The following is a 24969-nucleotide window of genomic DNA, read 5'->3' as shown; positions in this document are numbered from 1 at the left end:
TCTTCTTCTTTTTTTCATTGCAGTTTATTTTTGCCTTTTGTAAATATACTTAACATTTATCCCCCCCCCCCCCCCCCCCCCCCCCCCTCCAAACTGGTTGTGTATGTGTGGTAATGGTCGAGGTGGCTACATGTTTGGTTTTGATGAATTTCATTTCCTGGATGGATGAAAAGTACTTTGTGTTTACTTGTACCTTGCATTAAACGCATATTTCTCCATTAGATATCGATTTATGTGTTATCTGGATTAGCCCTATAGCATATATAGACCAGGGGCCATATTACAGAAACTTCCTGTCAGAAGTCTTAAGATCCTAACCCTCTAGTAGTTACTAAACAGATTCTATAGTTTGTATGTTTCTGTAATATACTGTTGTCTCAATGCTGCGCCCTCCGGAGGTCACACTTGCATATGTCATGGATTTCAGAAAAGTAATATTCCTTGGACAACATAACTTATTATTTCTTTCTTTGCAATTCTTTCTCAGCCTCAATGACATGTAACCGACAAATATGAGACCGCATGTCTTTACTCATACACACACAGAGTAACACAATTACTACTTGCAACCTTTTTTAGAATTAAATTTAATGTGCTAATATTGTTATTGATAAACACCTTTTAACATTTTTACAAAACAAATATATCAGCATACATATCTATAGTGCATACAATATGAAACATGTATGCTTTAATACATACTGTACGTTTCAAACTTTACTAATGTCAGGAATGTGATCTCACAATGAATCCCTGATGTATTTGAAATTGTAATATTTACATTAAGATTTCACTGTACTGTGCTTTTCATTGTGCTGTGGGCAGTGAGAGCATGAACACTGCTAGTCTTGGCAGACATCACTGAGCTGGACACATGGAAAGAGACGAGCACTTTATACAGGGTATGATCGTGTGTCTAGAAAGATCTGACCTGAAGAGGGCACTCAAGTGCAAAAACCTCTAAACAACTCCTTCAGATCCAAAAATCAGTTTGACAGACTTCAGTTTGGTGGTCAGTTTCAAATGAAGACATGGATATCATCACTGTTGCATATAGCTCAATGGGATGTCCATTTTTAGTGCCCAAAAGAGACCAATGTCTAAAATATCTAAATCCATTAATTAGTGGAGGACTACATATTTTGGATAAGAGTTGAAAGTGTCTGCCTAGCAGGATTTTTTTTTTTTTAATGTAAAGCACCTTTTATGTAAATAACGTTATTCAAGATGGATGAACTTGGAACATCTCATGGTTCCTATCATCAGCATAAGGCTAAAAGACTGGCAGTGCTAATGAGTGCTGGGGTAGAGCCTCTGTTAAACAGTGGCAGGAGATTGTTGCTTATTCAGGAAGCATGGCAATACATTTAGCGTGCAATATGCTAAAACTTTGCAACTACATTAAAGTGCCTAGACTATTCTTGCATAGAAAGTTGAGCGAAGCTAGACATTATTACGTTGTTTTGTTTTTTTGTGCTTGAGGAAGTAAGTAATTATTAAGAGGACTAGAGGCCAAGGCCTAATCCTCTAGAAAGTTCAGACTTACAGATGGAGTTTAGATTTCAGAAGACTGGGTTAAGAGGTAAACAGGCTTCGACAAGTCCCCTTCACTCACTTACAGGGGATTACTAATAAAAACTCTACTTAAAGTAAAGATAAAACCTCAAATACAGAGAGAGATCCTGTAAGGCACATGAGAATACACCAACAGTTCTCAAAAAATGAACAACTCCCAGAGAAAACATGATGACGACAGAGGAATTCACCTCCGACAGGACAGGAGGAGGTTGCGTTCAATTACAAGGTGATGTCCGGACAAATATGCGAGGGGAGAACTGTTTCAACTAAGAAATGTGATGCCTGAGCGAGAAAACACAAAACTTCTGTTTCTTCTGCTGTGATGGCTGAGTCTCAGAGGAGCTTCTGGGGAGCATCTCCTCAAATACAGCATCAGACAAAGAAAACACTCAACAACGGATGGAAAACAGGTCTTTGCTATTCCAAACAGGAGTGCAAGAAGTCCTGTGCTGACTCTCACAGCTCGGATTTTTCTGTAAGAGGCTGTATTTCAGAAGGATCTTCCTGGGGGAAGACCACATAACACAACTTCTGTCCCAGATAGGTGACTTTCTCTGAAACACATGCACATTTACAGATGTCAGATGGTTTTTCTTTGCAGAGTGTTAACAAAACAATGCATAGAAGTGTTGGCTGGTCTTACTCACCCACGGCACTGTAAACCCAGTATGGTTTGTTCTTCCACTGCACTCCAATGAAGTAGATGGGGACTCCAGTGAGCATGATGACCAGCCCCATACCACACACCACAGGCTCCGAATACAGACTGAAGCCCAGCAACACTGCCCAGAACACTAGATAGCTGCAAGGGACCAACAAGTTTACCTGCACAAAAGGAGAGAAGAAGAGGGAGGTGAATAAAACTAAAACACTGACATGTCAATCCATCTTCCTGATGAGGTCTGTAGGTGGCAACTTAAGTACCTTGATGGGTCTGAATAGTTTGGGTTTCTTCCATCTGTAGTACAGCAGCCCAGCTATAGTGACTCCATATGAGAGGTAGTTTATAAAAGACACGTAGTTTATCAAGTTATGAGTGTCCCCGATACACATGATCACTATGGTCGCCGTACACTATGGAGAACAAGAGAGAAAGACACTTAGGCCCTGTTTGCACCTGGTATGCGATCCATCTAATACAGCGATTCTTAACCTTTTTGACTGGAAGACTATGACATTTCTTCTGGCATTTTATGTTGTAATAATGATTATTTTTTTAGCATTTTAATGAAGTTAGATTCAGTTTTAATACAATAAATAAATTGAAGTCATCCAGTGACACCCTTGGAAGTTTGCTAGGCCTCCCCTGGTTGAGAGCCACTGGTCTAATTTTAATCAAGAAAGTTAATAAAACCAAGTCAGCACACTCTTGATTCCAAAAGTACTGTTAAATTGTTATCTCACCATAAATTAGATGTTTTGTGACATATTTTAGTCCAACTGCAATTTTAACTGACTTGATCTGTGTCATTTAATGTTGATGTCAAGCAAATTCGTGAAGTTCAGTCTTTTCCAATGTTTCAATTAATTTAATTTAAGGGATTTTAATTTTAAGTGACATGCCAATTATTGCAAACTGTCACATAAACAGCCAAGTTTGCACCCTTTTTTAGTGCAGTGGTTGATTGACAGGTCCTTCACTTCTGTCCAGAACGCATCAAGACAAATTAGGACAGAGTATTTATAAAAAATCCAATGTGATCACATGAGTTTTCTATTACCTGATCTGTTCACAAAACATTCTGGACCCCGTTTAGACCTGAATTGGATCAACTGAAAGCAGTGTTATGTTGCATGTGCTGTGTGTGAATAGCTCTTTCTCTCTCACACAAACAAGCAGGGCAGGGATTGGTGTACAGCTCTTAAGGTGGATCATAGCCAACAGGTAGGGCAGATGACCCTCTCTGGCGCCCGAGAAACACAACCTGTGGAGGATGTGCAATGAAGCGGTAAATACTCTGGTTTCAGGGTTGCTGTATTAAGCCAGTGTGATAGTGCTTCTCTTTCTTTACCTAGAAGAGGTAAACAAGTATCCGTTAATCCCCCCAAAGGTGGAAAGAGCTACAGAGATGGGCATAACCCAGGAGAACATTCCTAGCAGCTTCTCACCAAATGTCTGCAACACAACACACAAAAACAGATGCCGATTTATCAAAGCACCTGATAGATAGTATGTTGTTTTCGCAGAATAATGCAGAAGAGGTCAGAGAAACTCACCACAGCAACAGCGTTCGAGTCTAGTAGCTCTTGAGGGGACATGGAGGTGAAGTACGCAATGTTGGTGAGAGTATAGACGAGCGTCACCAGAGGGATGGAGATGTAGATCGCACGTGGAAGATTCCTAGACAGATGCACCAGAAACCATAAAACACCATACAATATACGCTGTATGAGAGCTGGGCTCATTTTCTGTAAGATTTATAAAAAGTGTGTACACATAAAGTGAGGCAGAACTACTGTATGTGCAAAAGTGAATATATGTTAAAAATCTGTGAAAATCAAGTATGTTTTTTATTTATTACAAATTAATAATTTGAATAGGCTTATTATCAATAGGTTAATAATTTTTTTGTTAATTCATTTGGTTATTTAATTCTTTTTTGCTTCTTTTGTTGACACTTGACAATCTTTTAATTTGTAGCCCAGATTATTCTTGAGAAAATGTGACAAGCCTTTGGCAACAGAAGTGTGGTTTCTGCCATCCAAACGTGCTTGAAACACAGAGAGCATCTCAAATAGGCGCAAAGTAATCCTTTCTGTGACCTGGTTTGTGCATTTCCAACAACTTGAGCACTTTTGACGAGGGTTTGGAATACGGTACTCGATGCTACGCGACATGAATAAATTACCGGTATGCAGATTATGGATGCTTGCTTGTTTCACCGTTTGCTGCTTCTATTTATACTGTTGCTGTATTTATTGTCACTTGTTGATTGAACTTATTTATCAGTTATTTGTTATTTGGTTATTGAAAGGTTTTAGGTTTTTTTACATAGAATTACCGTACTTAGGCTTACCATCACATGGTTTGTGTGTTAAAGGAGGTCTATGTACATGTGCATGTTTGTGTGTTATGCTGTGTCATTGCTCTGATTGCATTTTGTTAATGGAGAACAAAGAATATTTACGCGGGAGTAACTGTACTTAAACCATGTACATCTCCCCGCGAGGCCCCCGAAGGCACATTGGGGGCCCCAGGCGATCGCCTGCAGGATGGCCCGACCCTGATTTTGACACGGTAAAGACTAATAAAGACTCACTTGCGAGGCTCAACCACCTCTTCAGTGACGTAGTTCAGGAAATTCCATCCACTGTATGCAAATGAGGCCTGCAGGAAAGCCAGAGCAATCTGCCCCACTGACGGATCCTTTATGAACTTAAAAGCTGCATGAGGCTCCAATGCTTCATAGTGTCCTAGAGAGAGACATATATATATATATTTAAAAAAATATCTGTTTAATTCATACAGGATTTGCATTTGGCAGACACTTTTATGCAAAGGGACTTACACTGCATTTAAAAGGTCTCTATAGTGTCTATAGCTATGCTATGCTCTACTTTTTGGGCAACAGGAATACTCCCCAAATGTCAGATCTTGAGCTCTTTGTTTTGTTTAATTCATAAAACCCTGTAGTTTTTCACATGCTCTTGGGATTAATATGTTCACATTCATCCTGACACTCTAATGTCATCAGTTTGATTTCATTATTCCACTACATAGGCAGAGCCTCCAAAAAGCCTTTCTCTCTACTGTCAATCAAGAGTGAAACGGCACTTCTCAGTTCTCTCATTTACTCAATTCTTTCTCTTGTCAGTTCAGGGAATGCCTCCAGACAAGTACACTAAATAAAAAAATAAATAAAAAAGTCTACCCATAACTATTCACAGCCATAACCTGCTGCTTTATTGTAAGATTACTCAGTTGTGTAAAAGACAGTTGACATTGTTAAAACATTTCTGCAATGGAGGCTTAAATTTAACATTAGTGTCACAATTATATGCTACAGTCTTAGCTTAGTTTATTATGAACTTCCTAAATTAAAAGAGTCAGCTATATACTGTACTGCTTTACTTTAAAGAAATATCCTAACATTCTCTGATTCAACTAACTAATTTGGAGTCTGGGGTTGATGCTGTCTGTTCACCAGTCTGTAGATTTTTCTGGGCAGTCAGAGCTGACAGATTTTGTAGAAAATCGCATAGTGTATGATGCGCACAGACTGCGCCACCGGATGTGCTAATAAGCATAGCGACATGTGCTATTGGTTTCTGTGCGTCAGATGCCATGTCACGTAATGTTAAAACCGCTTCTGGAGAGTTGCCTAGTAGTGTGTGATCCTCAGTCGTTTAGTGTTTGATGTTTTTTTCTGTAACCATTTACAACGTCTGAACGGGTATGATGCTAGTGTTGTTGTTGTTGTTTAAATCTGTTCAGATTTTAAAAGTCGTGTAGTGTATTCCAGCCTTAAATTTCACTGGTTCAAGTTTTAGTAGGGGTGATTTATGAACCAACCCATCATTGTGCAATTCAGCAAGGCACTAAACTGCAGGTTTCGTTGAGGGGGCTGTACCAGTGATAAATGTATTGTAAATCACTTTGAACAAGAAAGTATCTTATAAGTAACTCAGAATATAAGACCTACCACTTGATGTCCTTATTTTAAAAAAAATTGGAGTTAAAGAAGTAGTTCCTCCCAAAATCCACAGAAGAAAAAACAACATGAGGGTGAGTAAATAATAAAGTTTTAGATGATTTCCTCTCCTTTTTTGAACAGCCCATTTTTCCCCGTGTTTTTTTTATTCATTATTTCAGTGGACTGGACCCACGTAAAGTCATTATTTTGTTTTTTATTCATTAGATAACAGGTTAGGGCTGGCAGCAGCTGGCATTAATGTGATGGGAGTGCTTGATTAATCATGGCATTTAACTGTGGGAATTAGTACCAGATGTGAGTTATCATACTCTTTTCCTTTCTCTCCTTTGCCTACTCTTTATTTCTCTCTTTTAATCTCTTAACTTTTTTTTTAGTTTTTAGTTTATTAGTTTATAATGACGTGGACAATCCCTTTTGATAAAAAGAGCAGCTTTAGCCTCTACGGCTAATTTCCAGCTGTAGTCCCCGGGCCCGATGTTTATAAGGCATACATCAAATAAAATACATTACAATTATATTTACAGCAGTGCCAAGCAAAAAGGAGTAAGGCATACAAACATGTGGCACACAATTGAGGCAAGCACAAACAAGCAAGCACAAATTGCAAAGACATAAAAGCAGTTCATGCATTAAAACAGTACAAATCGGCACAAAAAAGAATCACACAGAGACCACATTGAAGCACATACAGGACATAACATTGAGGCAAGCAGCAGAGATCAAATAGCAGCAGCATGACCATGTCACATCGAATACACATCGCACTATCAGATTAATGTGTGCAGTTATAATGTCGGACAGCCAGTGTAGACCAGACAGATGTTTTTGTATTTGATTACATCTTCCCAGCTTAACAGTTTATGGTTATTTTAGAATAAAACAATGATGTGAACTGTTAGGCTTCTGGTCCAAAACTTTAAGAGTTTTTTTATAAAGAGTTGCTAATGGCTTTAGTGATGTGCTGTTGGTTTGTCCCCAGCTTGTCAGACAATATGTTAGATGTGACATAATCATGGCGTCCATAAATAATTTGGCAGCATTAAAATTAAGTGCATTTCTAATATATATCAAATTACACTTTCTTAATATGCGGTTTAAAAGAGAGATTAAAATCAATAATAACACCCAAATATTTAAATTGTGGCACAATACTAATGTTTTGACCTGAAATCGTTATGTTTGATACAATGTTACATTGTCTTTTTGTAAAAAAACATTCCGACAGTTTTGTCTACATTTAGTTGAAGGCACGAACGATTTAGCCAATTGGTGATCGGATCCATAGCTGTGGTCAATTTGGCAGCAACCAGTTGTTTTGTCTTGGCATGCACATAAATCACAGCGTCGTCCGCATACATTAGGGTATTAATATCAGGGCAAACTGATGGCAGATCATTGATATATAAACTAAACAAAAGCGGGCCAAGTATTTATGCACATCTGTGCATAAATTAAAAGCTAACGAACGATGGTTGTTCACAGAAACGTATTGAGTTCTACCATTTAAATATGACTCAATCCATTTGATTGCAGAAGGGGAGAAATTAAAAGTAGAGAGTTTGGCAATAAGGACCTGATGGTTGACTGTGTCAAAAGCTTTACGAAGGTCTAAAAACACAGCGCCAACAACACCTCTCTTGTCCACCATTGCTCGAACAGTCTCTAAAAAGAAACAGTTAGCTGTTTCTGCAGAATGATGGGCCCTGAAGCCAAACTGCATCGGATAAAGAGTGAATGGACTATTATTAAGGAAAGAGACAAGCTGCTCTGATACATATTTTTCAGCAACCTTGGAGACCACAGGTAGGATACTGATTGGGCGGTAGTTGGATATGTTCAAAGGGTCATTTGACTTAAATATGGGAGTTACAATTGCAGTCTTCCAGGTAGTTGGAAATATCCCCTCTAGTACTGACAGGTTAACAATTTGTGTGATAGGGTAGGCTAGATGTTCTTTCAGGAATTTAAGCATTTTAGAATCCATTCCATAAATATCTTTAGATGATGAGATTTTAAGGGAATTGATAATTGCCAGGGTTTTAATTTCAGAGATAGGTTGAATGCTAAAAGAAGGCTTGCTTTCATCTATTTTGATAATATCTCCAGTTGTTAGGGGAAAATTCTGTGCGATTTCATCCACAGAATTGATCAAATATTCATTAAAAGCTACAGCTATTTGAGCTGGATCTTGTGTTAATTTACCATTCAGGTTCAGCTCTAACTGGTTTCTAAGCCTGTGGCTAATTCCCATCAAATTCTTAATCTGTTCCCAAATCAGCTTTGTGTTACCCTTTCCCTCATTAATAATTGTCATAAAAATTGGCTTTAGCCTTTCTGATCACTTTGATTACTTGATTACGTAATGAAGTGAACCTATGCCTATCGCTATTTAACTTGGTTTTTAATTATCTTTTTAGAGCAGAGTCTCTTTCTTTCATCAGATTAAATATTTCAGTATTGAGCCAAGGGAGAACATTTGTTTTTTCTTTAATTTTACCTTTCTAGTAAACTCCTTAACTAGACTTTGTAGCTTGGTAGCAAACATCTTACTAACTTCTTCTATATTGATCCCAGTAAGTATATTTGTCCAGTTAGTCTGCTGTACTGCCCTTTGAAAATTATCCATTTCATTCTTTGGAATCCTGAGTTGCTCCACTGGTTTATTGGAGTGATAAAAGCGCTTTTTTGTAAGTTTTCTCGACAGTAATGTCAGATTATGGTCAGACAGTCCAGTAATAAAATGTAATGTTTTTACAATTCGTTCAGGCTTATTGCTGAATATTAAATCTATCTGTGTCTGAGATTATGTGGTTATTCTAGTAGGACCTTCCAACAATTGGGTAAAATCCAGACGGTCTGTGATCTGCTTAATGGATTTCTTATTAGTCTTATTTAGCCAGTTACAATTTAGATCACCAAGTAGTATTACCTCAGTTTAAAATCACATGCTTGAAGTAGCTTTTTAAAAGTGACATAAAAATCATTATTAGAGGAGGGTGGACGATACACAACAATGAACAATGAACTTCATTCTCTGCTTTAGTGGTTTACACACTATAGCAAAATCCTGCTACTGTTCAGGGAAGTGTTATATTGCTTATCTGTACAACAGTTTGGCCTAACAACTGACACTAAGGGAAAAATCAGTATAGAATTTTGATACCCATGTTTAATAATTAACATTACTGTACATTTATAGACCTGCTTTAGTACTTCATACTGCATCGATTTTTTACAGCACAAAAACCCTCTTTTTTGACGTAGAATAGCATGTTTCATGAAAGACGACAGCTGGCTTGAACATACGTCCTGACAGTCATACACACACACCTTTGAAAATCTGGACCATTCCCACCAGAATGATGAGAACAAGGGCCAGCAGCTTCCCCACAGTGAAAACGTCCTGGATGCGTGTCCCCCAGCGCACACTGGAGCAGTTCACCCAAGTCAGGAACACTGTAAACACACGCAATGAACACAGTTATTCATTCTCATATTCTAAACTCACGAGAATACTTTCCTTTAAATATTATGAAAAACATTAGCAATATCCATAAAAGGAAAATCAAAACATTTAATGTAATTTATAAATAAAGACCATCACATATTACGAACAACTGTCACACTCATGAGAAAAACTCGTCATCAGATTGTGATTCAGTAATGGAAGCAGTGTGGTTTGTTGGCAGAGCAGCACTAACTGGTCACATGGTCAATTTTTATTAGCTTAATGAGGGGAAATAAAGATCAGATGTAACTTATTTTACTGCTGCAGGCAAAACACTGACCCATTCATGGCTAAGTGGTTATCAACCATGGGGCCAGGGCCCACTCAGCAAACTTCCAAGGGAGCCTCAAGATAACTTAATGACTTTTAAAAGAAAAGAAAAAAAGCATTGAAATCTGCTAAAACAACCAACAAACTAAATATTTCTCATTTTATAAGAACCAGGGTTCCCACAGACTTGGAATACCTGTATATATGATGTAGGTAGAAATTGTGAGTAAAAATATTTTTTCACATCTTTATTCCTTTAACAGTACATCATGTACAACTATAAAAGTCAAGTAAATTATGGAATCCTAATGGAAATAAAATTTAGAGAAACTTGGAATGTCAGGCCTTCAATTGCTGTTGTGGGCAATGGGGGGCGGGGGGGGGGGGGAGGGGCAATGGGGGGCGGGCTTAAGACAGTTACCTCGTCTCCCTTATAGATGTATTTGGTATCTATCTGTATGCATCACAATTGGGAGTTCTTTAGAAACAAAAAAAGAGTAATTTATCAAGGGGCATCAATGCAACACAGCCTAAAGCTGACAGGTTAAAAACTTTACATTCACAAACAGAAGTACAGGCATTATAGGCCACTGCTTGTCTGTACATTTGTGTTGAGGTTAGTGGCTTCTGTGTTCAGCTGCATTGTGTAACAGGTCCGGTGTAGATCCGGTACACAGAGGTCCGTCTCCAGGGCTTGACGGCACGGTATACCCAGGCATGCCGAAGGAGACACTGGGCAAAGGGGAGACGGGTTACCCCCACTCATCCATCAATGGCCGGAATTACCCGCCCACACACGAAAACACATGCGGGGCATCTGTCAGACCCCCCTAGACAAACAGCTTCCGATGCCCCACAACAAAACGACCCAGACGCCAGCGGAATTTTTGGCCAGAGTAAGCAGTCGACAAGAGCAGCTCAAAGCCTGCAAACTAACAGCTAACCTGCTCAACTTCATCCACGCATGTAATCCTGAGCTCAACACACACCACCTGTGAACCTCCATGCCCTGACAGCACCTCGAGAGTCACTGCAATATTTTCATAGGTATTATGTGCTCTTAGGCACCTTAAAATTATAACAATAACAATATGATAAAAAAGCAAAAAAAACATTGACAACATAGCAACATACATAGAAGATAGTTCACTCAAAAAATAATTTACTGATGACATTCTTTCTTCATGTTTTATCTTTTACAGAATAAAGTCATACAGGCTTAGAACGACAGAAGGGTGAGTACATGATGATAGAATATTCCTTTTTGAGTGAACTATCCCTTTAACATAAATTATTAATATTAATGAATGTGAATGTGTTGTGGTCACGTGTGTAATTAAGCATTTTATAATATAGGTTCACAACAGTTACAGTGTTTGCCATGGTTTCGTTTGCTCTTGTTTGGCTTTAACAGATCTGACTCCAGCTCCTTCTGTTTTGTATCACAGTGCAGGAGTGACTAAGAGTGGCCAAATGAAGTTAAATGAACACAAAGCTAATGAGAGGAGAATTCTAATTAAGTGCCAACAGCCTTTAAATCTGCCAAAATACAACCACTCACTCCAAACTCCTGAGAGGGACATCCCTCTGCAGCTAATTGACCGATAAAGCCAACAAAAGATGCACTAAATACACAAAAATTTGCAAAAAATTACAACTCTCTGTGGCCAAGGCCTAAAACGAGTACCGGTACTATATTTTTCACTTACGGTACTCAGTATTATAGATTCCAGGCTTTTTAAAAAGTTTTATTTAAAGAAAGACATTAATAAATACATTTGATTTTTTAAAAAAACTCTTCAAGACTGTTTGAAAAAGCAACCCATGTGAATACCAGGTTGAGAGACTGTGCAGAATTGTAACATAGGCAAAAGGTTGGCTACTTTGAAGACGCTAAAACACAATTGAATATTTTTGTCACTGCGTAATTTATATACCGTACGTACGTCCTTTTGTTTTGCTTAATCTTGATGGTATTTTGACTGGTATTGTCTCTTTACTTTTATTTGACATGATTTATGCATTTATAAAATAATATTTTCCAAATTATATGGCTGTTCAGAGACATGCTGTCAGCCCTTTCATCAGAAGACATAAATCTGAGAAACAAGAGTTAGTTGAGTCACATGAACAGATCTCTTTCTATCTCTAGAGTGTGTGGCCTTTACTTTTACACGCGAGAAGCTTCCAACACACTCATAAACCTATAAAAAGTACAAAGCATTAGTACAGCAAATAACCCGTCACACAGTTGTAAAAAAGCAAAGTGACACATCTTTTCTTTGACGTCAAATGAGAGATCAAGTTATTTTATGCTGCATTGTATTATGCAGATTAAGCTGTGTACAGTCCAGCAGAGAGAGTGTGTGTGTGTGTGTGTGTGTGTGTGTGTGTGTGTGAGTGTGTGTGTGTGTGTGTGTGTGTGTGTGTGTGTGTGTGTGTGTGTGTGTGTGTGTGTGTGTGTGTGTGTGTGTGTGTGTGTGTGTGTGTGTGTGTCTGTGTGACTCTTTGTAACTTTGTAATCTGACTTCAGCAGACAGAGCTTGTGACATTCATTCAGAACATTCAGAAGGGGAGGGCAAATTATAACACATGCCGCAATATAGACAAATTCTCACACTGTGCAACTAAGAACATTCACTCCACATAAACAGGGGTTCATACATGCATCAGTTTACCACTAAAAATATACACTGCAGTGCATCCACACAGGTACAGACAGCTTGAAGCCAAAACGTTTTAGTAATCAATGTTTGAAATGCCGCAGAAAGTGTATTTGATATACAGTATATTATTTTATAGCATTATTTTCAATTAAAATATCATTCATTTTATGGACTATGGTGAAAGAACAATTTATTTCGCACCAATTCACAAATATTTGTCAATATTTATTTTGATATCATTAATTTTTATATTTTCATTTAATGTTTATACAATTATATTCATTTATTTATATTTTTATATTTTAAGTTATCTTATTACAGATGGTGTCACATTTTGTGGTGCTGTCTTTTAAATTTTAAATCTGTTTTAATGGCTGTTAATTGCTTATTTCTCTAAAGAAAGCCTAATCTTTTAAAGATTATGTTAAAAATAACATAAAAGTTAACGTTATTGTTTCGTCACATAACTTTTATCTTACAGTTAAATTTCTTTAAGTTGTAATCCAGTAAATTCCTCTTCCTGTCATTTTTCATTTTACCTATGGGCGTGGCCAATTCACTCAAATTCCATCTCATGGACTGAAAGGGAGCCAGATCTTTAACTCTGAATTTCATCCAACCTTACTTCAATCCACACCAGTGAAAGACACAACAGAGGTTCATGAACATGTGACAAGCAGGTCAAATTTGTGCATCCAATGCATTTTTTACAGTGCAAGGGACATATTTTGTTGGCATTTGTGTGGGAACTGTGTGTATAATATGTGTGTAACAGATGTTCCCCTGAGGTCTTTGGATGTCGCAGTTTAGGTTATTTGCTTGGTCTCTAAAGGTTAATGACAAATGATGGGACGCGTTACAACTGTGCCTATCCTAAGCATGACTCACACACTCCAAACAGCTTATTAAAAAATCATAATTCACTCTTCATTTGTTAGGTTTAAGCGGAGTTTTAGCGCCATTCACAAAATCCCGCCTCCATGCTCTTCTCCTTCAAAGGACATTTGGGTAGCCAGGACAACCGCAAGGTCCCCAAACAATACACAATACAGAAGACACGCCCACATGTTCCGCCGGCTCAAAGCCTGGCACCATTACGGAGTCTGACGCCACACAGAGTGAGGGTCAGGTGCCCTTACACCACGACATCGATACCAAGCCCACCCTGTGATCTGGACCCAAACAAATACGTTCCTTGAATATTGGCCTAATCGGAGGAGAGTACAGTGATTTGGGATGCAGGTCTAGCATCCTTTGATAGGGCACATACATGAGGTTTCTTCCTTAAATAGAGCATTTGCCCCTTGTCACCCTGCTCTCTAGAGTATGACTGACTCAAAGCTTTTGTTGGCTGTTCTTCAGGACAGATTCTGGATTCTGCTGCCAAAAATAGGGATGGACGCCGGCTCAAGTCAGCCAGCACTGTCATTAGGACCACTGCCCTCACATTGACACACCCCCAGTACTCCGTCCTGAGAGCCCCTGTCCAGATCTGACAGGTCCAAACCAGCTGAGTCACGGGGCTCTTTGGAAACAAACACATACACACACGCATGCATAGACATACTGTACATTTGACTGGTTCATCTCCACCAGCTCCAAAAATATCCTGCCATGCACCCACCAGGGTTAAGAACCAGGATTAAAGCACTGTAAAGTGGTATAGACACACAAGGGAGAGAAGGCAATTGAGAAAGAGAGAAATACAGAATGATAGACAAAACAGCGGCTCTAGATTCATCATGACGGAATCTATTAGTCAGAATTAACTCTCTACGCCCTAGAGATCGGGGGAATTCCTCTGAGGAGGCAAAGGAGGCAGTGCTTCCTCAAAAAAATGCATGAGAAAATAATCTATATTACAAAAATAAAACGATGCAAATATTACAAAATGTTATATTACATAGTGTATAAATCACTAATTTTGCTAAAGTAAGTTGGACAGCTGGTGTTGTCCAACAGCAACACCAGCAGTAAAGGTACAGTGGGAGTCAGTGGGCGATTCTCTTGCCTCCCCTGAGCCCATTGAGTTTTAATAGACCCCCTAAAGCGTGCAGTGGGTTTGATGGGGAGTAATTGAAAATGAATGAAGGGAAGTCACGTGAGAGGAGGCAATGCCTCCATCGGGCTATGATGGGATATTGGTAATGATTGGATATGATTGGTTTGTGCTATAAATCCCGCCTCTTGTTTTTGTGTGCATTCACGAATTGGTTTGAATGAACAAAATAATGGTGTTTAATGGGAAGACTAATTAAAAAGTAAGTAAATAACCGCTTTGTCACATCGAAATCACACTTGAAATGGCCTGATAACATGATGACTGTGTTTTTTTTGTTATTGTTGTGAGCAATCAGCTTGGTGAAATTAAAGGTAGGCGCTCACATGACAGCAGCACTAAATCAGACCTGACCTGAGAATGTCATATAAAACCTCATTACTAATGGTGTGTGCTGTACTCACAGACGCAGGCGGTTGAGAGGACGCGGGTGGCGACGTATGGAGGCAGGCAGTTTGGGAAGGCAGGCTGTAGCACATAGTTGGAGAAGGTGAGAGCAATCACAGCCAAAGTTGTTGGGTACATGATCAACACTGCGCTCCACAGCAACAAGAACCTATAAAAACACGTAAATAAATGGCCATCTTTATCATCACCAATTTACAACAAACACAGAATTCTGAGCAGTGTTAGTGTTGTAACTGAGCAAGCAAGTAAACACATGTGAATCTCCCTGAGGGGAAGTTCCCTTGTGTACTTCACACACACAAACTGAGACGCCCATATTGACATCCAAAGCAACATATATTGGATCTGTTCATGCATTTCCTGCCAATCAAACCTATGACCTTGGCATTGTTGGTGCTGTTAGTTCATTCACTGTTTTAACTATATGAACACGGAGACTAACATTCAACAATAGACCTACCCCACCAGGCCCCCGAAGATCTCTGTCACGTATGAGTAGTCTCCACCTGATTTGGGGATGGTGACGCCCAGCTCGGCATAGCAAAGAGACCCTAGGGCACAGATTCCTCCTCCGAGAACCCACACGATGAGTGAAAACCCCACACTGCCAGCATGATCGAGAACACCCTTTGGAGAGATGAAGATCCCTGAGCCAATGATGTTGCCTGAGAAAACAAAAGAAACCGCAATGGTTGTTTAGTCTTCATATATTGTTCATATAATCTAAAATAAACTATTGGGACTGAATCATGAGGTCTTCTCTTCACCTAATAATGCTTGCTTGATATTCTTGATATATAGTATTAGAAATAAATATAGACATACAAAAGCATTTTTTGCACAGTTTAATTGTACTGAATGCATGGGTGCATTGTAAATAAGTGAAGCAAAAATATTTGATGATGTGAGAATTTAATTTTGCTGCCTACATGCTTTCACATCACTTGCTTACTTGAAATACACTGCAGTCTCAACAAAATTATTGTTTAAATGAAAATCTGAAATTGTTTTTTTCCCCAGTGCAAAGACAATGTGTCCTTGCAGCTGTCAAAACGCTGCTGCACATTCCAAGCAAACGGATACGATAAATAAGAGCAACAATATTAGAGTCAACATCAGTTGCGAAATCGAGATGAGAGTCTAGTATTCAGAAAAAGGTAAATGTTCTGCTTCATTGCATATATATCTTAGTAAAACCACTCATGTGCAGTGCCTGAATGATTATGCCTCAGGAAACTTAAACAAAAGACTTTCAATTGTACAAGGCTCAGCTACAGTTATGGGCCAAAGCATTATGTAATCCTTTGCATTCACTCTTTGTCTGTGAGTGTTCACAATAATAGAATTTGGTAGTATTAAGTGGATGTGAATGTTTGCTCCCAGCGCCTCAGACCTGTACAGAAGATAAGGCATTAAAGTTGACGAGACCTAGCGCATCTCAAAAACACTCAGTCAAATGAGATTCAAAGTTCTAGAAAGAAGTTCACAGGGTCACTTGACTTTGACTGGTCGTACAATTCACAACATAACAAAACAATGTGCGCTTGCCAGATTAACAGAAGTATTAACTCCCCCTTGTATTAGTTCAGAATTTACCAACAACGTTGTCAATGGATATTAAAGCATTTCTGTTTTAAAACTTGTGTAAATAAAAAGTGTTTCATGTAATTTGCTGTTATTAAATTGTAGTTTATATCAAGAAATCGCCCATTGGTTGCATCAGCTATTGACAAACGGTCAACCACAAGCCCAGACTTTAGTTAAGTTATGATGGCTATGAATGAGATTACATTGTGTCCATATTATTTAAAGTAAGAAAAAAGAAATACATTTGAGTACTGCATGGCCAAAGAGTTGTGAAGTAACTGATAAAACAGACGAAAAGTGTAAAGTAACTGATAAATTTTGTCATTGACCTTGAGTAATATCAGGAGGACATTCTAGCGAAGGAAAACTTTCCCATGTTCAGGAGGTAGGCTAAATAAGTCACCAGTTAAAATTCAGCAGTTATTTTGACACTATGAAATCCTTTGAGTAATCTGCAATCCTATACTCTTAAAGGTGCTTGTCAGAATTATGTGAAAAACATTTAGAATGGTGAAGAAAATTGCTTTACCCATAAAGCCACTAAACCATAAACATAACTGAAATCTACAGCTGCACCTGTATGCTGATGTTTCCGCTGGGACACCAAGCTTAAAACACTGAACCACTTTCACTTAATCTTACACACCCATACATTTTGGGGTAAAGGTCACGGCCAAAACAGACAGTTAACATTAATAACATATAACATAATTATATCTTAAACTTAACTTCCTATCATTGCTTCTTGTTAAAAAAAAAACTAGTCATATGTTTCAGCAGTTATATATAAACCAGAGAAAATCTCCACATAGTTACTAAACTCTTGCACATGTGAGACTAAAATAAAGTCACATCATGTTTCAGTATTTCACGTCTAACAAAATAATCTGTCAGGTTTACTGCAGACAGATACACAGTTCTTTCTGTGTTCAGTAGTATTACAGTATCAGGTCATTTTCAGAAACAAATCTTTATAAAGTGATAGGTGTGTGTGTGTGTGTGTGTGAGTGTGTGTGTGTGTGTGTGTGTGTGTGTGTGTGTGTGTGTGTGTGTGTGTGTGTGTGTGTGTGTGTGTGTGTGTGTGTGTGTGTGTGTGTGTGTGTGTGTGTGTGTGTGTGTGTTTGTAGTTGAGAAATAAACATTTGGATCTTAAAAGGACTTGTGTAAATCAACGTGTTTAATGAACTGTAACAGTGGAAACGTACATTCGCTTTTTTTATAAGCCTATAGCCTGAGAAATATTCACTGGAGGACAAAATGTGACAACTATACTAGGCTGATTCAGCTTCGGGAGGCTAGCCAAATTTCACTGACACAACACATTACAATAACAAAATATAAAGGAGTCAATCTTTTCAAAGGCTTCCATTAGATGACCTTCATCTGAGTAACACAATAGCGGTGACACTTTAGTTCAGGGTCAAATTCTCACTATTGTTGCCTTACTTGCCTATAAGCATGCATATTATTGGATGTTTATTTATATTTGTAAAGCACATATTAAAGCCTTATTCTGTATTACCATATTCTACATCCCTTAATCCTACACAATACCTTAACAACTACCTTACAAACTATTAATAAGCACTAATTAGGAGTTTTTTTAGGCAAATGTCATAGTTGTTAGTTCATAGTGAGAATTGGACCCTAAACTAAAGTGTGACCACAATAGCTTGTGCTGCTCTGTATATATACGCACTGAGGATTATTCATTAGATGGATGTGTCCAGCACACAAATGATAACAAGAAGAGTTAAAAAAAGTCTTCAGGGCAGTATGACGTCTATTTAAAGATGCTTAAATTTGAGTATGCTATAGGAAACATCCATTTTAATTTTTATGTATTTTCCTGTCCAGAATTTATTTAATCTTAGTCCGTGATTTATTGACTATGCACATTTAAATCGAGTAATGTATTTAATCTTACAGATCAGGAGTCAGGACATGCATTAGCTACTCCAGAACTTTAAAATAGCATTAAAGGGAGCAAAACGATTTTACATAAAAAGTCTACACTTTCTAAAGTCTACCTATTTTAATTATATACATTACACTGCACAGCCAATAGCACTGGACTCTATATGGGTTTGTTCAGCACACGTGAAGGACCCAGTAGTGGGCTGCAGCAGCCACGTAAGCGCGGAATTGAGTTTCAGCCTGATTCTCTTCCTCAATGATGCAATCTGCGCTCTGATGAACATATGTGATGGAGACTACTGTAAGTGGCGGCATGGCACGAGACGTCTTCTCCACGGAAATCATGCAATGCTGCTTGTCTTCACGCAGACTGTTGTCCTGACAAACTAAGACAGCCGTTCTCCGTGACGATATAAGTTTGGACATGATTGAGATGTAGATTTTTAATATCCTACTTTACTCGACATTTAGCTAGGAGAGCAGCTATCATTAAAGCGAAAGGATATGAAAGAGTGAGGGCTGAAGATTAAGATGAATAGACTAAAGAGAAGCGGGCAGTGGTAAAATGACAGACAAAGAAACATGCGAAGTGATAAAAGTTCAAGCTGGTTAGAGCGCACGCGTTGGCACGTTAAAATGAGGAAACATCTCACCTATAATTATGGCGCACGCGCTCAAGAGACCAATTTCTTTTTTAAGAGTCACTCTGTCCTTAGATCCACTTTGGTTTCCACCGGAGTCTAACATCTTCTGTTGCTCCGTTTTCGCGCAGTTTCTTCGGTTCGTTTCGGTTCCATCCATTTGTGCGGCTGTTCAAGAAAACGGCATCTGTATCCGCGCTTGGTCTCATATAGCGGGTTGATGCAGGACTCAGGGCGCTCACGCATGCGCAAAACTCCTGCTGCCTGCCTCCATATAGATCAACAGGTTAACAACTGTCACACCTGCGCCACGAGGTTGCAAATAAGTACTTGACATATAACATTTATACGTTCTTTTTCATTCTACGAAATGTTTCCCCAACACTATTTCAATTACATTTTTGTCTTAATCAATCCATTTAAAAAAAAAACTAGCCTTCAAAATAGCCTATTCCTATTCAATTTACTATCAGTAGGCTATCAATAATTACGGCATGTAGGCTACAATAGTTATGCCAATAGAATAAAATAATATTTTGCATTATATTATATCACACCACAAGACTGCTGAAGCTGCCTGAAATTTCATGTTAACTACCATTATGCTTTTGAATGTGTTGATGTAGCTATTCATGCTCTTATCTGTGTCGGGTTCTTTTACACATCACTGTTCTAAATCTGGTAGTTGGAATGACTCCAGTAGTTGTATTACACATTGTGTTAAAACTTTAGTTGACACTGCCACCCACTCCCTGCTCAGTCTGTGGGGGTTTGATGTGGTAAGAGAGGTTTTATGGGTGTTATGAGTGATCGAGTTGTTGTGTTATGATATGAAATTTCAGTCTTGGACTTTTCTGTTGCCATAAGAAAAAAAAAATGAGTTGGTGTCTAAACTTTTGACTGGTGTGTATAATCATATTATTATTTCAGGTGTGGGGTGTGTCGAATATGTGCATGACAATGAAAATCAGCTTCAGAGTTTATTGCACATTATTCTATGTGGGACTTTTACTGACTCACTCCATTCCTCCTCCACTCATTCTCTTCACTAAACACTTACTGTGTGATCTCTTTATAATAGTATAAATAATAGTCATCATCAACAACTCGTCACTTATAGTCTTGATTTGCTATCATTTCTTTGTGAGTGAGTGAAAAACAGAAAAAATCCCAACAGATTCTGTTTATTGTGGATGTGGCCCTCTTGTGACTGATTGTGTTAGGTAATACAGACTGCTATGGGGGTACATTGACACCCGAACAACCAGTCATTCCCTTCAGATGGAGCTTGTAACTCAATCTGGGTTGTGACATCACAGACTGTGAACAGAGAACAAAGATAAAAGCTTGTTAACAATGTCTCAAATGTGGAGTTTGCACAAGCATGCGCAAACACTATGCACACATATGCACAGTGAAATGCATTGTTCTCACACTAAACTCTTATATACGCTTGCATTTAATTTTATATATTGATGGTAAACAAGACATTTTTTTACTTATTGTTCGTCATAGGATAACATGTAGTACATACGCTGCTTGTTTACTGACACTTTCATCAAATACTTACTGAATGTTGACATTGTTTAGCAAATTCTTTTGTTTGTAAACTTTGAATATTCCACAAATTGAGTGAATACTAATAGTTTTTTAATGAATTTTTTTAGGCCCAAAAAGCAAACTAACACTTGGTTGAACATTAGGAAAAAGAAAACACATGACACTGAGTAGATGGAGAGGAGTAGTCAGCCTGTAAACAAATACATCACAGCATGTGAAGACACTCTCATTCTGAATGACCAACTCCTCATGGGAGTCTGTGAGGACAGAAGCTCCGCCCCAGTCTGGTGTGATCTTCGCTCTCTCTCCTTCAGTCTTAATTAAACCTATAGAGCCTATAGTGATATATAGCCTACATCTTGCCAAAATTGTATATAATAGTACAAATATATATTACATCATATACTATATTTTACTCTATAACTCATAAAACTCTATTAAAAAAAAAACCTCATAGTATCACCAGTAGAGGAACAACTATTTGGACAAACAGAGTGGAAACCTTTATTCCACCGTCATGGAAAATTTTATCAGGCGTCTAAACCGAATAGCTCTATCTCCAGATATGGTTCACTATGTGAGCCAATAGAAGGGGGGAGGGGGTGGGGGGGCAGAATGCATTTTTCCTCTTGGCTTTTCCATCCGCACTACAGTCTTCTTGGCAGTTTGGAGTGAATATACACAGGCTGTTTAATGGTTGAGACACTTCCTGAACTCTAATAGTCTAAATTGCCAGTACAGAATGCATCTGTGTTTGGGAGACTGGTGGACCCAACGATTCTGCCATCAATCACTTTGTCTAATGTTCAATGTAGCTGGTGTGGTCTTTCACACACAAAAACTCTCACCCATGCATGCTCACTTCCATACACACACACACACACACGCATGCACACACACATTAACTATACAATCACAACTTTCTATGCCAACCCCTTCATCCCCCAATATCACAAACACACACAAAAAATGTTAAAAGACAAAAATAAATTATTGAAATTTTACTCAGATCATGTCACTGCCTCAAATGGTCTGCCATTATGGATCACAAAACATAATTTGTCCAGTGAGCAACTAAAGTTCTTGGGGTGAGGTCTATGGCTGCATAGCAACTCTGCACCAGCCATGAGCGCTTCTCTGTTTCCACTGATCTAAGGTCAGTTTAACATGACATTTCTCACTCTCAGCCCATTCAGAGCAGGAAAAGCACTGCCTCGCACTCAGCTTTGTGCCTAGCCGAATAGAGGAGAGAAATGAGCGGAAACCTGTTGTTGTAAAAGTCATTCAGGCTCAGAGGAGGAACTCCTCTCTCTAAAAGTAGTCCGGCCTCCTTTACAATAAGTTGACAGATAGTCACTCTCACAAACACTTTTTGGCTGCTTATTTTTATGCAAAAATTGTCATATTTGCTTGTTTATGCTTTGCATTGCATTATCATAGGTTAACATTTTACTGCAAATTAACATTTTAGTCATTTTTACTGGAGAGTGCCGTTTCCTCCGTGATTCTTGAGTCTTTTGTACACTTTTTGCTCCATCTAGTGGAATTGGATGGAAAGAAAAGCACATCTGACTCTCAGCAGGCCTGAAGCTTGACTTTGTGGAATGTTCCACGTGATACACACACGCACAGAAACAACAACAAATCTTCCAGGTTGAAACCAACCGAACATTGAGGTGGGTTAAATCCACCAATCTATGAAGGTATTTTTGGTGCAAATCAACTGAGACAGTGGAACTTGTAGTTGTAGACAATAGCCACACATGTGTATCAGTGAATTTGAAGTCACAGAGAGACATGTTTTAAGAGTTGCAGTTGTAGACTTTTCTCTCTCTCCCACAAACACAACACAACAGATACACATTCTAAAATTCTTCATTGCAGGTGCACAAATCCTATTCTACAAATAAAAAATTAAGAAATTTGTACCCTCACATTTTTGCTACAGTTGCTGCAGTGAATATGGTGCAAAACGCATTCACACACCCGCATCAAAAAATGTGAAGTCACGGAGAAATGTTGCACATCCAATGAGAGTTGCACACTTGTAGAATATTTTCTCACAAATGTCTTGGATATTTTTCTAGCACAAACACATACAACTCTGCTTGAATCTGCTGTGACGAATCTCAAACACTGTTTTCGCTTTCAAGTGACAAGTTTCGCGCGCTCTCCCTTTTGCACTGAGACAAGTAGAGCAAAAGTGAGTTGTGCATTTGTTGAGGCAGTGGGCGGAGCCTACATTAATATTCATGAGTTTGCCAGGCATACCCGTGTCAAACTGCTCATTTTAGTTCACGCTCCTCATTTCTCAGCAGGTTACATGTCTCTCTGTGACTTCAAATTCACTGATACACATGTGTGGCTATTGTCTACAACTACAAGTTCCACTGTCACAGGCGCTCAGTTGATTTGCACCAAAAATACCTTCATACCTATCCACCCATTCTTAGATAGGAACCTGTGCGCCCTAAGGGCTGTTATTCCCCGAATTCCCCGGAATTCCAGGGTGGCGTAGTCGATCGTTTTGCCATTATTGACGTCTCCATTAGAGTTTGGTCCTTCCCCACTTTGCCCTACGAGCAAGTGCGCAAATTTTCCCGTCAAGTTTGTTTTTATAAATCATAACTTGTGCATCGGAAGTGGCGTACGCCTCTTTCAGGGCCTGTTTTGTGCGTACGCAATGGTTATAAATGAGGCCCCTGAGTAGCAGAGAGTGCTCTAAAGGAAACCTGATGAGATGAGACATGTTAGCTTTTTTAAAATGTATTGTTATATAAAGCACTAAAGAAATAAAGGTGACTTTTAAAAAAGAGGGATAATTATAATTAAAAAACTAACCAAAGCTTAAACCCAAACTAAAATCCTGAGTCGGTCCACCCATGGTAACACCCCAAGGCAGCAGTCATGTAAATATTTAAATACCCCAAACTGTTTGTCAGTGTTACATTTAAGCAAGTCTGACAACAATGATATCATAAATTGTGCTTCTTTAGCATAATATACATATTTCTCCCATTATTTTTTCGTTCAAGTGGACTGTCTCCAAGTTGAGGACATCACCGCTGAGGGAGGGAGGTTTTGGGAACTTTTGTGGCACATTTTATTCCAATGGAAACTTTTCTAGAAGAAACAAACCTGTCTCTCAAAGCATAGCTCAGTAAATATGAGTAAACAAGTTTCATATGGGGGCTACGGTGTTGCATGAGACCAGTTACGACAGCTTTGACCTCAAATCACTGGCCCCAGTGTCAACACGCTGTCTTACAGCATCGATCCAGTTGGCAAAGAGGGAAACATGGCTAACATGACCTCTGTGTGTGTGTCAGTGTGTTATGAGAGAATTTACTCATTCTCCAGGCTGAAAGGGCAAGAACAAAAATAAACCCCCAGACATTATTAAGTGGCTGTGGGATCTGAACAGTTTTGTAACAGATTTGTAACAGCTAAGCACACCCCATAAAAAGTAATAATCCTAGGCTAAAGATCATGTACAAAAATGTCCCCAATGCACAAGACATTGTCTTTGTTTGTGTTACAGAGTGTCTGGCACACTGAAAACATTCCATGATAAACCTGCTCCAATATGATTTAGGCCAAACGTGACTACTTTTCCGTGAATTTAACATCTAGAATCTAGACACTAGAGGGCGCTTTTACTCTAAAGCACTGGCAATTTTCTCCTACAGAATCAGAATCAAAATTATTATGATTATTATAAAAAAATATTTTTCAGAGTGAAAATTGTTGCCAAATATACTTTCATCACACAATAAATATAAAAAATATATATAAAAAAACAGAAAACAGATCATAAAAATAAGTGATTATAGGCTACATCTTATATATGTATGTATAAAATGTAGGCTACAACTGGAAAAAGGCACGTCTGGATCTGTGGTTGCTGACAGCTGATTGAGTTGTCCTACAAAAATTAAAGCAAAATCTAAACTCTTTAAAGCACTGTTAGGCTAATTTGAAAACTATGTATTAGTTCTCGGCTGGTACGTTTGGACTATCCGTCTAATTAAACAGTTCACCAATGTCTGAGCTAAATATAACGTCGTTGATGCAGGGCCTTTATAAGCAAGTCGAATGGTGGGCGTGGCCATGGGCGTGG

The 24969-nt window shown here is 38.5% G+C and overlaps 1 protein-coding gene across 1 annotated transcript; it reads right to left on the bottom strand.

Annotated features, from left to right (window-relative positions):
- Positions 1-37: 37 nt before the first annotated feature.
- Positions 38-19550, bottom strand: slc7a10a (solute carrier family 7 member 10a). The gene is made up of 11 exons (XM_079591361.1): positions 19302-19550; positions 15605-15809; positions 15141-15292; positions 9564-9689; positions 4839-4992; positions 3796-3919; positions 3591-3694; positions 3407-3503; positions 2503-2652; positions 2226-2403; positions 38-2132 (listed from the first exon to the last, which is right to left on the bottom strand). The coding sequence occupies exons 1-11, from the start codon at positions 19447-19449 to the stop codon at positions 2035-2037; spliced, it is 1536 nt and encodes a 511-aa protein (XP_079447487.1). The 5' UTR covers positions 19450-19550; the 3' UTR covers positions 38-2034.
- Positions 19551-24969: the final 5419 nt, after the last annotated feature.

The sequence above is a fragment of the Phoxinus phoxinus genome (assembly GCF_949152265.1).
Source record: "Phoxinus phoxinus genome assembly, chromosome: 2".
NCBI classification, from domain to species: Eukaryota; Metazoa; Chordata; class Actinopteri; order Cypriniformes; family Leuciscidae; genus Phoxinus; species Phoxinus phoxinus.
This window is presented reverse-complemented; position numbering and strand designations above follow the sequence as displayed.